Here is a 14,137-nt window from a genome sequence, read left to right on the forward strand (position 1 = left end):
TGCATGGCATAGGCAAGATCGTGTTTTTATTGAGAGAAGTGTCATGACCTGATGTTCTTTGCTATATTTCATTCGTTTCCCATGGGGATTTGCTACAGAATTTTTAAACATTTAGCTAACGACTTGACCTATTACCTGCAAGCAGTATTTAGTATTTAGTCCTTGTACACTTACCATTATTTTAAGGTCCGATTACCTTTTAGTTAAAAATTAGTGTTAGAAAAGGCATGAAGATACCCAATAGAAAGCTACTATGGGTAAGGCTTTATTTTAACCTGTTCCCTTCTTGAAGAAGTATGGTAAGTGAAAGCTAAGAGGATTTTTAAAGGTGATTTTTTTAATCTATATTATAAATGGAAAACTAATATTGGGTAATATTGAAGAAAAAAGTTTTTTAAATGTGGCATTCCTGAAGGTGACTTTATGAAAATATGGATTGATATTTAATATAAATTAAATTATCAGGGTTAACATTCTTACCGTAGTATTTGGTGATGTGAATTAACTGTAAAGATTGTTGACACTCTGAATACCTTAAGTAATGCTATTCTTCATCAGCCACAATCTTTGTCAAGTGTGTAAGGGGTGTGGTTTAGGAAGGCAAGGAAAACTTTAATGTCTACTGTGACAGTGCTTGCTTTAGTCTTTTTCCTTCAGTTCAGCTTTTTTGAAGATCCCTTCTACATTTTTCTTTCTCTCCTGAACTGTTATTACAGTTCAGATTATTAGTTCCTTGCATAGGAATTAGTTCCTTTCATCCTGCAACTATGCTACTGTCCTTTCTAGCCCCCTACAAATTTATAATATTTAATAAACCAGAAAAAACAGTTCTTTCCCTCCAAGCGTGTCAAAAGTAGGAAACACATACAAATAATTTAAGAACATACAGAAGGGACTGATAGTTCCACATCAGTCTTAAGTTTACTGGGCCATCATACCGCTAGCATTGCTGGGGAAGGAAAATTATACTCTTTGTCTATATGTCTCTTCTTGTGCAAGGAATTATCTAATAATTTCTTTTCTTCTCTAATCATTTCATTGAAGGACTAGATTGATAAAGTATCTGTTCAGAGGGTACCAGCCACCAACTGTCCCAAATAACAAGCCCTGAAACTTATGCCAGCTGGCTTGGAGAAAAGAATGTTTTGTTACAATTGGCACATAAGCATACAGAAATCAAATAGAAGTCATCAAAATCCAGGAACTAGTCAAAATAAATAATATAGGCCATTCCACGTGTACTTGCAAAGCAGATTTGATGTTACATTATGCTACTTGTTTTGCATACTGTGATAAACACAAAATTCTGGGTGCTGTAGAGAGGTGGCATTATAATCTGCTAGAGCTAATGTCCCTTATACTAACAATTTGCCTTTGGGCCTTCATTTATTTTATATCCCTGCAAAACATGTTTATTAATGGTGTTTTAGGTGTTTCGCTACACACTACACAGTCTTGGGTCATATCAGGCTCATGGGGACTGTATTATTCTATGCAAGTTGTGAAATCATTTTCTTGACATTTAATTACAAAATTAGGTTTTCATTTGTAGACTCAACAAATACCAATCTGTTTAGCTCTAATAAGAAGGGGAGAAAAACAGCAAAAAGAAATTTGTAGCAAAATGTCATATCATGTTACAACTAGCTTCAGTTTTCCTAAAGTCAGGAGGGGTGTTAAAAACTCTGTTATACCATCAGTGATCTCTTCTTCTGATAATGCTAATTAATTAACACTTTCTAATACCTTCATAGTGGCTATATATGTTACTGAGAAACACAGTTTAATTATGTTACAGAAGAGCATAAATATGTAGGTTTATTTCCAGTAAAGAGTGTGTGTATGTGCTTACAGTAGGATTTGGATAGGTTTTGCAGTCCTAAAAACCCCTCCTCCGTTGCTGCACATTTGGCGGTGACTACAGACTAGATGCCTCTCTGTTAATCCTTTAGAGGCAGAATTCATCTCTTCTTGCCGTGGTCAACATTACCTTAATCTAAGTTCTTTGGCTCATCATTTATCACTTAAATACCATCCCAAAATAGGAATTTAGAAACTAAGCAGCCCTTCTGATAAACACTAGCAAGATCATATTTCCCAGAAAACAAAGATATGGCCCCTTCTTTTTAGAGGGTGCATGGATGCAGCATTGAGGCAGCATCCTTTCTTACATATGAAGCATACCAAAGAGGGCAGTAAGGATGCAGGAGTCCTAGTTTTTAACTCCTGGGGTTGGTGTCCAGAAGCCAGTGCCCTGTCCTCCCAGCTGACTACACCGATAGGCTCAGAGTTATCTTCTTCCCTTCTGGCTCTGTGATGCCAGCATCCCTGCATGCTCAGTAAGGCACATCATTAAACAGCAACAGTAGGAGAAGCCTTTCTCCATTAGCCAGCCTTCACCTATGAGATGCAAGACAGGATTTCAAACCCTTTCACAGTTCCTCCCTGCTTGGGTGAGTGTTGTGATTATTTTACAAAGCAGGGGAGGTTACACCACCATGCCCTCCTCTAAAAGACAAGATTGATCTCCTTGCTGTTTCCAGGAAAGGTACCTTTCCCAGTCCCTGTAGGAAGGGTAGTGATTTCCACAGGCAAGGTTATTGACTCCAGTCTGGGCTGGGTGCTAAAGTCTTTTATTAAACCTAGCCCTTGTAGTTTGTTTTTCTACCCAGCTCCACTGTTATAAAGTGTTACAGGACCTGTCAGAGAGTTGACAGGAATCTGGACTGCAGTAGAAGTTACCTGCAAGGTCCTGAGCTTTATATGAGAGCAAAAATGTACATGCCCATCAGGAAATCTCCCACCCAATTTCACAAAAAGAGCAACGCGAGAATAATACATTTGTTTGGAGGAGAATCAGTGAGTGAGCAGCTCAAATCTATAGCCAGAGGCAGGCAAAATCTTCTCCAGTCTTTCCTCTACCCTACCTTTATTCACAGACCTCTTTCCTAATTTTATTCTTTTTGACTGATTTTCTCACCTGCAGCCATGCTCAGGGAGATCAAAGACCCAGCAATGACAAACAGTGAAGGAAGAGGCAACAAAATGAACTAAACTGGTGCTTCAGTTTCAGGAAAATTACTCACAGCAAAAGACTTCAGCACTTGCACCTCATCCTTCCAGTCCCAATTCCAGTCAGTTTTCTTACAAGGTAGTTCAACAGCCCGTTTTTGTTTATCATGGAACTGAAACCAATACCCATCTCAAGTTTCTGAAAAACCTATAGCCCCCCAGTGTACTTCTGGAGCACCTCCAAGGAAAAAAGGAAGAGAGAAATTAGGGCATGGCTCTGTGAAACAATGCACAGCAACATTTCTCAAGCCAAGAAACATAAATGCATATCCAGGCAGGTCGAAAAAAAATACATCTATTTCTCAGCACAGAAATTACTTTATTATGCCTTCAGTTTTCTACTCACTTCAATAATTTCTATTAAAAATTTTCTTATTTTATGTTTTGTACAGTCAGCTGAAGTTCTAAAACTAAATGTATTGACCCATAAGCTTCAACCAAAGGATTGAGGTATGGACACTATTATTATCACCTAGGTATGGAGAAAAATCAATTGACAATGTTTGATACTGCTCTGTGGTATAATTTTTCCCTTAAAAACTGAACAGGACAAACAATGCAAAGCAACAGTCCCATCCCTGCTGATACATAAATACACAAGATCCTTTGTGTATCAACACTCAAAATAGAAATGCTTATTTTGCAAGCTATCATTAGCCTCATTTTATAGATAGGCAATCTGAGGCAGTGGCAAAAGCATCAGGAAGTTACCAGTTTCCATACTGAGATGAAGCAAAAGTGGAAAGAAGATTTAAGAGTTCTGCACCAGCTCTGATGTTCTGTTTGCTAACTTGCACTGTCTTACAACTGTTGGCAGTAGAAGAAAAATGCTCTTCTGAAGGCACTTTGACTTGTACATCCAAGAAACCACAGGTTACAACTTTTTTGGCCTTTTTTTCATATTTTTGATTTCCAATGGAAGTATTTTGGGGAGACTTAATTCCAGTGCAACATAACTTTTGTCCTTTGATCACTACCACGAATAGGCAAGAAAAGCAGTCAAATGTATTTACGAAGAATATTCTCTCTCTGAATGTATCAGGAGGCCCTCACAGCATACCCTATTGCAGCTAGAAGGAAAAAAAGGGAGTAGAAACAGCTATTTTCAAGACAACTCTTGGGCACCAGCTACTCTGGAACTCCAGCTTCCTAAAACTTGGTTTAGATGAAGTGCCTTACTATAGCTTTCTCCATCTTGGTTTCAGTTGTTTACTTCAGTTCAGTTTAGTGTCTTGGAGTTTACCCTAACAAGCAGTTAACATATATACTCCATTGAGATTTTCAATTAATTCATATATTTGTTTTTCTTCTTACTGAAATCATTAGTGCATTGAAAATAAATTTAAGTAAATATACCTTTCTAGTTTCAGTTCAGATGATTCACTGTTGTTTAGCCATTAGTATTTTTGCTTTGAGTTTGAGAAGAATTGGCTATTGTTGCCTTAAGGAATGAAAAAAAAAACATATAGGACATTATTTTCTGTTTGTTTCTGGTAGTAAAGTTCTCAGTTTCAATTCAAATCATATTTATTTCTCAGAAACAAGGTTCCAGCTAATCCTGTTATTTTGTTGGGGTTTTTTTTCCCCAAAATGTTTCTGGCTGCACCTGAACATCTTACCTCGCATAAGTAACTTCTATAGGATACTGTTACAATAGAGTTACAATCTACTGGCAACAAACCAAAAAGACCCATAGTTGTACTAAATTTCTTTGAACAGGATGTTAAATAGAAGGCCCTTAAAAATTGGTATCCTGACCATTTGTTCCAGATTTTGAAGACATGATTTACCTATATATTTGGTTATGTCAATTAAGCCCACATTTCTGCAGACCAGGAGGGTAAATACACCTGCATGTTACAAATCCTGTGTGCCTTCCCTGAATTGAATGTGCCACCTAGGCAGGTTTGCACATGCAAATGCACTGTGTTAGCACATCCAAATTCAATATGAAAGAAGGACATAGAATGTAGCCAGTATATATATAAAAAGTAAGGTTTGAAAACAATGGAGCATTTATTGTAGTTATGCTGAAGTGATTCTGACTTCAATTCGAACATACATATATATCAGTTGAAAGAAATTGATGGGTATTAGCATCTGATTATAATAAGTATGCTTTTTAGACAAAACATTTATAAGAAATTTGAGGTTTTTTAAAACTGAAGTTAAATAGATATGTCAGCCTTTCACTGTATTTTTCTTTATGTATCTTTTTTGTCTATAGCCGTCTGATCTATTACTGAGTAACATACTTTTTATCAGCTAATAGATGTGTTAACATCACAGTAAGCAGTAGTGCAAAAACCACATTTCTCTCAGTAAAATGGCTATTTGACTGAAATGTATGGCTTTAAAGAGGAAAAGAGTTTTTATTTCATAAGAAAGTTTTAACTACAAGAGGAAGGAAGCCTAGAAGTGCAGGCTGAGGAAGCAGAGAGTTCGATCTCTAACCCCAGGGATTCACAGAAGGCAGTGAAGAGCAAGTGACCACAGGAGAGTCAGGGATCCAGAGGACTGACATTGTAGCCCTTGATTAGGGCACTCATGCAAACTGTGGAAAGATAAGGTTCATGTTCCTGCTACAATTAATATTCAGTTACTTATACAAAGCTATGCGATTTCATATACAGAGAGGAGCTGCACTAGCAGGAGCTTTGACACGCTACTGTTACCCCATCATTGATGCCCAGAAGCCCGATCAGTAGGGTACATACCTGGTGACCACAGACTTGTCCTTCTTCCAGTTCAGGAGGATTTTGAAACAGGCCTCTTGCTCCACAGGTGAGCTCCCTCATTACCTGTCTTGCTTTAGATTATGACCCACTAGCTACAGCCTGCTCCTCTCCAGTTTTCTGCCCAAGGCCTCCTGGTGAGGCATGGCGTGAGCTTCTACCAGACTGCAATCCACAGTTCCCTTGAGGATGGTAGAAGCACACCTCCGGGACATCAGTGGGAGCATCATTTCCCAACCCTTGACAACAGATGAACGATATAACATCCCAAGGCATTTTAACAGCACTGAAGTCCCTACAAGTCAAGCAGCTGCTGAAAAACCACTTGGTGCATCTCAGTGGCACCTGAATGCTGATGTTGGGTGCCTGCAGGCAATTTTCAGCACAGAGCATGAAGAATTTTCGCGCTTGCATCTTCAATAATGTGAGATACTCTCTTTCTCCTAATGGAGCTGTTCTACTTTGAATAAGTGATCTCAGTTTAAGCTTACATTAATTTAGCAGGCTGAAATATGAGTCACTCAAGACCTAATTCATGAGTGGGCAAGGCTTTCCTCCTTTAGTAGCGAGCAGTTTCTGTAAGGACAGGGCTGAGAATTAGGAACAACAGCTTCCACTACCCAGTTATAGCCAACCACTGCATGCCTGTCACAGCTCTGAATCCCTGCCCAGGCTTAATTCCCTGCACCTACTTCCTATGTCGAATGGGGACAATAATACTTCCTAATCCCTCATGGATCTTGCAAAAACAAATTGTTTAAGGTGCTTAGCTCTGGACACACAGAGGTATCTTAGGTTAAAAAATTAATTGTGGTTAGATTTAATTCCTTCAAAGATGATTTCTTGAATGCTTATTCTTCAAAAAGTTGGCAATCCAGGACTGTTCTGAGAAGAAGCAGAGAGGGCATTTGTATGCGCTTCAGTGTCAGATGTGGAACTTGACAAAGACCAAGAAGTAGAAGTGGTAGGACTGATCCCATGAAGCCCAGCAAAAGATCATTGGATCAGGTCGTTCACCAGCTACAAAACTATATTTTCAATGAATCTGACACTTTCTGTGTTGGCAAAACAGCAAAAAAATTGTTGCTCTTAAGTTGACAAGTATCTGAATCACTTCACAAAACATTACAAATCTGACTTTTCAAATTACTTGGTTTGCAGATGTTAACATACAATTTAAAAAAAAAAACAGATTAATGAAACCAATCAGTAATGAATATAACTTGCTGTTATTTGACAGCTTGTTTTTATTAAAATTACCACTAAATATCTTAGTTGGAATTAAATGTATCTAAAATTTCAACTTGTTCTCTATTAATAAAAGGTATGGTATTAGGGTTCATGAACATTTTCATGATGATGTCTGAACTAATTACATGAGATGCACTATGAATCGATCATATCAAGATCAAATCCAAATCTGCTTTGTTTCCTCCTTTTGGTCACTGTTGTGACTGTGCCTATAATTTTAATACCTTTCCACACCAAGAAGATCAGAGGGAAAAATATTTCCCATCTGGATCTGAACAGTAATTTTTTAAACTTCATTTAATAGTAACTTCAGCCTCAGGCTCAACAAAGCTAACAAGACTACTGCTGAGGTTGCTCTGTGTTAATTCTATAAAGTTTTGTTAGATACAAATGGTTGCTGAGAGGTTTCTACATGTTTGCCAGCCTGGTAGCTTTAAACAGTTCAATCACCTTCAATCTAATGAATCTTTAATTTGTTGTTTTACTATTAAAGGAAAATGACTCATCAGGTGGGAGATTTTGATTCACGAGTCTGCATATAAAACTGTCTCTTGGTACTGAACATAGTGTAAACATTACTGTTCCCTTTAAAAATAATTTCCTATAATAACCATCAAAATGCTGCAATGTTGTTATCACAAATTGAAGTTTCAGGTTATTACTGTAGAGTACTGTGATATTTTTCATAAAGGTCTGAAATAACAGTATTCTTATTTGCAGACTTGGTATGAAACAACATGAAGATTGGGAGAAATTATATTTTCTTTCAATTCTGTTGCTTCATTTTTCTTCATTTTTCTATGAAGAAATTTGCATTTACTTGAATGTATAGGGAATATGGGGAGGGGGGCAGATATTTCCAGAGGCTGCTACAAGCCTCTGGCATGGATGCAGTTCAGACACTGAAGCCCCTGGAGGAAAAGTGCAATTCAGAGCTTCTCATTTAGGTCTCTAAAGGTTTGAGTGGTTTTGTGGTACCCTGATAGACTACACTTACACAGCCAGATATAAATTTAACCATAATGACACCAAAAGAGTGGAGGGGAGGTGGCTGTTCCCTGGTACCAGCTAGAAGGAGATACTTCCAAGCCTCACCCCTCTGTCTAAACATGGGAAGATGCAGCTTTCACAGCCTGTGCATGCATATGCACCCATCCTAAGGCTCTGATGTAGCCTTACAAACAAATCATTTATTAAGATTCCAGCAAACACACATAGTCTCTTTATAGTCCTTAGTTGTTTGGTTTTTTTTAGTAGTGACCCCTGTTAATGGAAAACATGCAGTGCATCTGGAGGAAGGTGTGTTTAGGTGAAGAACTGTTCCCCAGGAACCTGGTGTGTTTATGTGACCTAACCCAGCATTCAAGCATCAGTCTCTCAGTAGAGAAGAGCTGCATTTACTCAGCATGCCTCCTACTTCCAGCATTGGGGTGTGATACCACAGTCCTTTAGAAAAACAGCGTCAGTTACTTTAGTCTTCTCCAGAAAAATGAAAAGTTGTGTTTCAGTACCTCAGTTAAATGGCCAGTGAAACTGGGCTGTAGATTCAGGCTAGTCTGGAGTTACCAGAAAGCACAGGAATGACTCCATGAAAAGTCTTCTACCACATAAAATTTTTTACCAGAGTATTTTTCAAATGGCTACATGGAGTCAGGTAGTAATACCAGAACCTCAGCTAACTTCTGTTGGGGCACTAAGAGGAACACAGCTGCAGTGCAGTGCGTGGGATTGCCCTGCTCTGAATGATAGACCTGCTCAGCACAGTATTTATGATTTGCTTGTTCTTCTTGTGTAGTCAATTCCCTTCCTCATTCCAGTACTGTTCTTTTTACTCCCTATCCTGTTCCTATTTCTATTTCTCTTTGTTTACTTGTCAATTCTACTGTATTAGAACGTCAAAGACACTAACTCATTTAATTGCCTTTCTAAATGCACATATTCACCAAGTAGGTGCCACAGGTGTCTGCTTTAATTGCAGAAATGCCTAAGTTTTGGCTAAAACATGGAGTCCTTGCTCACACCAGCCACGTGAAGCAGTATTCCTGAGTTAAACACAGCCAAGTTTCAGAGGTGTGCTCTGGGCCTGGCCAACTCATGCAGCTTATATGGAGGACTTCTACCACAATCCCTACCATAGTTTTCTGGTGGGCAGTGGGCACAGTTGCAGAAGACTGGTTGGCACCGTGCTGCCTGCTGTTCCCTGAGCAGTTCTCAGGGAAAAAAATACATGGCAGTGGGGTGCTGGCATGGCCTCTGCAGCTTCCTTCTTGCCATGGTCCACTTTTTAAGTTCTAAAACAAAATATTTTAGCACACTTAGATCCTTACGTGATGTTCAACTGATGTGTTCCTTTCTTGGTACAGCTGTTAGCTTCAGGCTCTCCTGAACACTAGATGTCAACCATAACAAGCTAGACTCAGTTTTCACCTTGCAGTGCAATGTATATTTGCTCAGTCTTCTCTTTCCTCCACACTTCCTCATTCCTTTTCTTCCTAGCAGTATGCCTGTTTCATCTTTTAAGATTAACCTTAAAATTTTTCCATAAACCACAACCAAACAAGAAGAGGAGAAATACCTCAAAGCAAAATGATCCAAGGCTCATTCTGTTGTTTATTAAGCTTTACGGATGCTCACTGCCATCATCCAAATGGAGGACACTCCTTTGTCTGTGTGATTCTTCTTCTATGCATGTCTGTTCTTCCCTCAGCTAATGCTAGAGTTCTAGCAAAATATTAGAAATGTCATCTATAGCACCAAGGTACACCATGATAAATGTGTGTCCTCTACTGTTTAACATTTGATTTTAAAAAATGTGAAGGCTTTCAAATAATATTTGCATAGGGCTCCTTTTTATGTAAAAGCTTATGATACAGTCATCCACAGTGATTCTAGTATTCTGATCACGTCACAGTTCCTCTTTATTGTGTTTTGCTTTAGTAGGCAGGAGGATGATCCCTAATACAGAATTATTTACATAATATCTGTTGCAATGACATTATGACATGCAATGACAAAGATGCAAGAAAAAAGCCATCCGTCTTTTCATTTTAAAGTACTGCCTTTTGTTATTTACCTATAGTACAGTGGAGAGAGAACAGCACAAACTGTACCAGAGAAGCAGAAAAGTACACAGAATAATTCCAAAACAAATTTAGTTGATTAAATGCAGTACATTGAAACCAGACATTTTAATGTTGACATTTTAGTATTGTTAATGAAGGGCCCAGCTATTGATCTTTGCTTGGGCAACTGTCTGTTGAATCCACTGAACTTAAATTCGGAAAAAGTGTAGCCTAATGAATTTCAAGTAATAATTGCTATACAAGGTAATTGCAAAATTTGCATAGCGAAGCTCCTCTGAGAGAAATTTATGAGATTTCTACATCAATCTGAATGTGCAAAGGCTTGCAATTCAGCATGATATGAGTTATTAACCTTACCTGAATAAAGAAGCAAAAAAATACTATATTTTGTTTAACCTCTGCAGCTTCAGAATTCCAAAATTATAGGGCTCTATGAATAGATCAGAATGGTAAAAACTTAGAAATTTTCCCCAGTTATCTCATTATGTGAAGCAATGTAGCTCTCTCTATGAGGGGAGCTACTAGTTAGAATGATCACACAGAAAAAATAAATTCACATAGTAAAAATACTGGATCATTTCATTAAAATTATTATTATTTAATTCTAGTTACTGAACACATTTGTTCCTTTCTCCTGACTTCTTGATGTGCACCCTGAATGAAGCTACTGTGGGCTATGAATGGGCAGCCAGGAAAACCCATCTTTCCCCTCATGCCCCTCTATTGGAGCAGCTTCTTGAAGGACTTGGGTGCTGGAACTTGTCTGAGCTGAAACTTGGACTATAGGAACCATCACAGTTCCTACATTCCTTCATTTCTCCTGAGCAGCAGACTGACATTGACTTGTTCCTGTCCACCAGCTCTTTGTCATTACTCCTCTGCTGGAGGATGCCAACCACTTGCATTCAGAGCCAGCACTGTAGTTCATGTGAGCTCTTCCTAATCTGCTCCAGGCAAAAATCAGCCAGGTTAGTTTACACAATGTGAACTGTGGTCTGAGGTGGTTTTGCCTGAAAGAGGTTAGGAAGTGTTCACGTGCACTGCTCTGACGTCTCTGCTCTGAGGCTACAGCATCGAGCATGATGAGCCACTTGAGTACCTTCTGCCAACACAACTGGATTCAGAAAAGGGGTCTGCAGCTTCACGCTTTTATAATCAGTGAAGCAGGCTTCATCATCATCAGTTATTGATTTTCAGGGTTTAGTTACAGCTGGTAAAGTTTAAAACAGCTTCTCATTATGATGAGTGCTTTAAAAAAATTAATATTGTGATTTTTATTATTTACAAACAAGGTCATTTACATTTTTAGGGTACTACTGTATTTGCATTAGCATTACTTAACTAAGAGATCTTTCTGATTCAAATCAGGATGCTGATACTGTTGGTTCCTCTCCACATTAAGTACTACTCCTCATTAACTCAAAATCTTTACTGAATACATTTAAATGAGGAAAGAAATAAAAAATCCTACTTACAGGAAGTGAGAGTTCTCACTGACTTCTGTGGACAAGATTTGAATGCAGAATTAAGCTGATTATCACAAATTTGAAAAATTCTGTCGAAAGAATGCAGGAATGTCCTGCAACTCTATCTTCTATAAAGCTTTTCCCTATCCTTTTTTAATAAAATATTTATGGACAGCAAACTATGGAAATAAATTCAAAAAAATGTCTTCAGAGCATCGCAACCAATATTTTAATCCTCAGTTTTGAAGGTGAAAAATCTCCCGTGCCACAGTTTAAGAACTGACTTCCACAAACCTTTGCCAGTATACCAAATATGTGCATCTAAGTACTAAAATTTCTATTTCTTTTTGTATTTGATCAAAACTGTTTTCCCTTGCCCCACTGTTCATTCAGTGGACAGCTACCGGGGCAAAGACATTGAATATTTTTGCAACAAGGGAATATGAGACAGCAAAGCAGCCTGTCGTTCTACAACATTGATCCTTGGTATTGCTGGTATAAGCCATATTTTTAATAATATCAGTATGAGCTGTACATAACATCATGTGAATTTTCATCAAACAGAATTCTGTTCCATTACTGTGGAAACCAAGAATAAAGCCAAGAGGTAAAGAATCCAGAGATGCATCCTTATCCTGAGTCCAGAGTAAAGGATTTCCACATTCGCTTTTGCATGTGAGATTAATGCCAACCTGTGACTAATGGGAATCAATAATACACAAGTCAATACTGTGCTAAGAAAGTATGTTGGGTATTTTTTAATTTCTTCTTTTGAATGCCTTTGTATTTTTATTACCAGTTCATATTAAGAAAGACAATACATCTACTTGAAATTTTACCAAGTCATCATAGTAGGATGCAGCTCGGTACAGTACCCTCAACAGTAATTAATCTTACACTGTATCTGTTTCCCTTCCTAGTAATTTCAAAGTCATTAAACTATTACCACACTGAATTTTATGAAATTCAGATCCTGAGGAAGGTTTTTGCATAAATAAAAAGAAAAATTTAATCCCTACTTTCCTGCAAATACACAGGGCCTACTGGGAGAGAAGTATGGGAACATCCGAATACCGGGGGAAGTTGAGTCAGCAGAATTTGAAATGATCCTGGATGCTGCTGTAGAGGCCAAGCTAGAGACAAGGATTTTAGAAGAGTGGTATTGCAGGGATGAGAATGCAGTGCCACCAGCATATTACCTCAGACCAAAATCTGAAATGCTGAAGAACTACCAGAATACGGTAAGTCATAGTCACCTCCTTACAAAATTCTTCTCTATCAGTTACAGTGGCGGGCGGTCCCCAGGGCCAGGCACTTGCTGCTGTCTCTGAATTAGCTTCCACAGCCCTGTCCACACCTGAGCAACTGGTGCTGTGATGCTCCTTTCCCATACATGGTGAAGGGCGCAGCTGTGAAACACCAAGGAACACGACGGGTCATGACTCCTGCATTGATGCACTCTCTGATAACAGCTAGAGCAAGCGGACTCTAGTCATTCGTGACCTGTTGGGGCTAGTGGGACAGTTGTACAGATTTATCTTCCCTTCCCTGATGCTGGAAGAGGGAGAGCTCAGGCTCTCCTGCCCTGGTATTGTGCTTTTGCTAAATTTCAATGAACAGGATTTGCAGAGGAAATACACATTTTCCCTTCTATCCCCATACAAGAAAGCTCTTTAACAGTCAAACAAGTGCTTAGTGCTGTCCCGAGTCAGATCTCATACTTTCAACTTATTGACTGTATTCTAACAGAAGATTTTTGAACACTCTTAATTATCATTTTTAAGAGAGGCATTTGTATTTAATTGATGACAATAAAAACTGCATATTATTCAGGGCTCAGTTCTACCCTCCTACACATCCTATATACCCAAGGACAGATTTCAGTTTACAAAAAATGAAGTCCTTAACAGAGTATTCACTTCATTTTGAGTGCATAGTGTATTATACAAGAAATTAAATTAAACCATTACACTGCATTCACTTATTATGTAGCAGAATGTTTTCTCTGTTGCATGAAAAAACATTGAAAGCATGAAAAAGAGACACGGAAAGAGTTTTAATGAGTTGAAGACAGTATAATGTGGCTAATTCTGAAGTATTGATCACAAGGGAGAAAGCAAGTTTTGTAGCTTTTCATTGTTTTGCTAATGCCGACAGTATCCCTTTGAATAAAGCTTGGCTTTTTTGTTATTAAAACTTTGTACCTTTCCTCAAGCTACTGATACACAGGAGTAAGTAAAAAGATGTTCATAACTTAAAGCTAACATAGAGTTACATCTCATAAACTTACAGAAAGTAATAAAAGATATAAAGCTCTGAACGTGTCAAGAAAGAGTTGCCAGAGAGCTTATCCTGGAGGCTGGTTTTTTTCCTATTACACCCTCCAGGAAAACTGGAGACCCCTTAAACACTTCACCTGCAGTAAGTAATGCAGCAGTGACTACCAGCTGCCTTAGAGAAACCTCCACCGTGGCATCTGCAAGATACCACCTAAAAGGATTGGTGAATTTATATCAGAGTCCCTCTCTGA

The 14,137-nt window shown here is 38.3% G+C and overlaps 1 protein-coding gene across 4 annotated transcripts in view; it reads left to right on the plus strand.

The window, feature by feature from the left end:
- The window catches only part of NWD2 (NACHT and WD repeat domain containing 2), a 57,845-nt gene that overhangs the window by 34,865 nt on the left and 8,843 nt on the right, over window positions 1-14,137 (plus strand). For 3 of the 4 annotated variants that reach the window (XM_075499901.1, XM_075499902.1, XM_075499904.1), the window contains one exon: window positions 12,645-12,848. In XM_075499901.1, coding sequence (XP_075356016.1) covers window positions 12,645-12,848 — 204 coding nt within the window. Of the gene's footprint in view, window positions 1-5,702; window positions 5,857-12,644; window positions 12,849-14,137 lie in introns of those variants that run through there. The other variant, XM_075499903.1, reaches the window with a different exon arrangement.

The sequence above is a fragment of the Mycteria americana genome, chromosome 4 (assembly GCF_035582795.1).
Source record: "Mycteria americana isolate JAX WOST 10 ecotype Jacksonville Zoo and Gardens chromosome 4, USCA_MyAme_1.0, whole genome shotgun sequence".
Lineage (NCBI taxonomy): Eukaryota > Metazoa > Chordata > Aves > Ciconiiformes > Ciconiidae > Mycteria > Mycteria americana.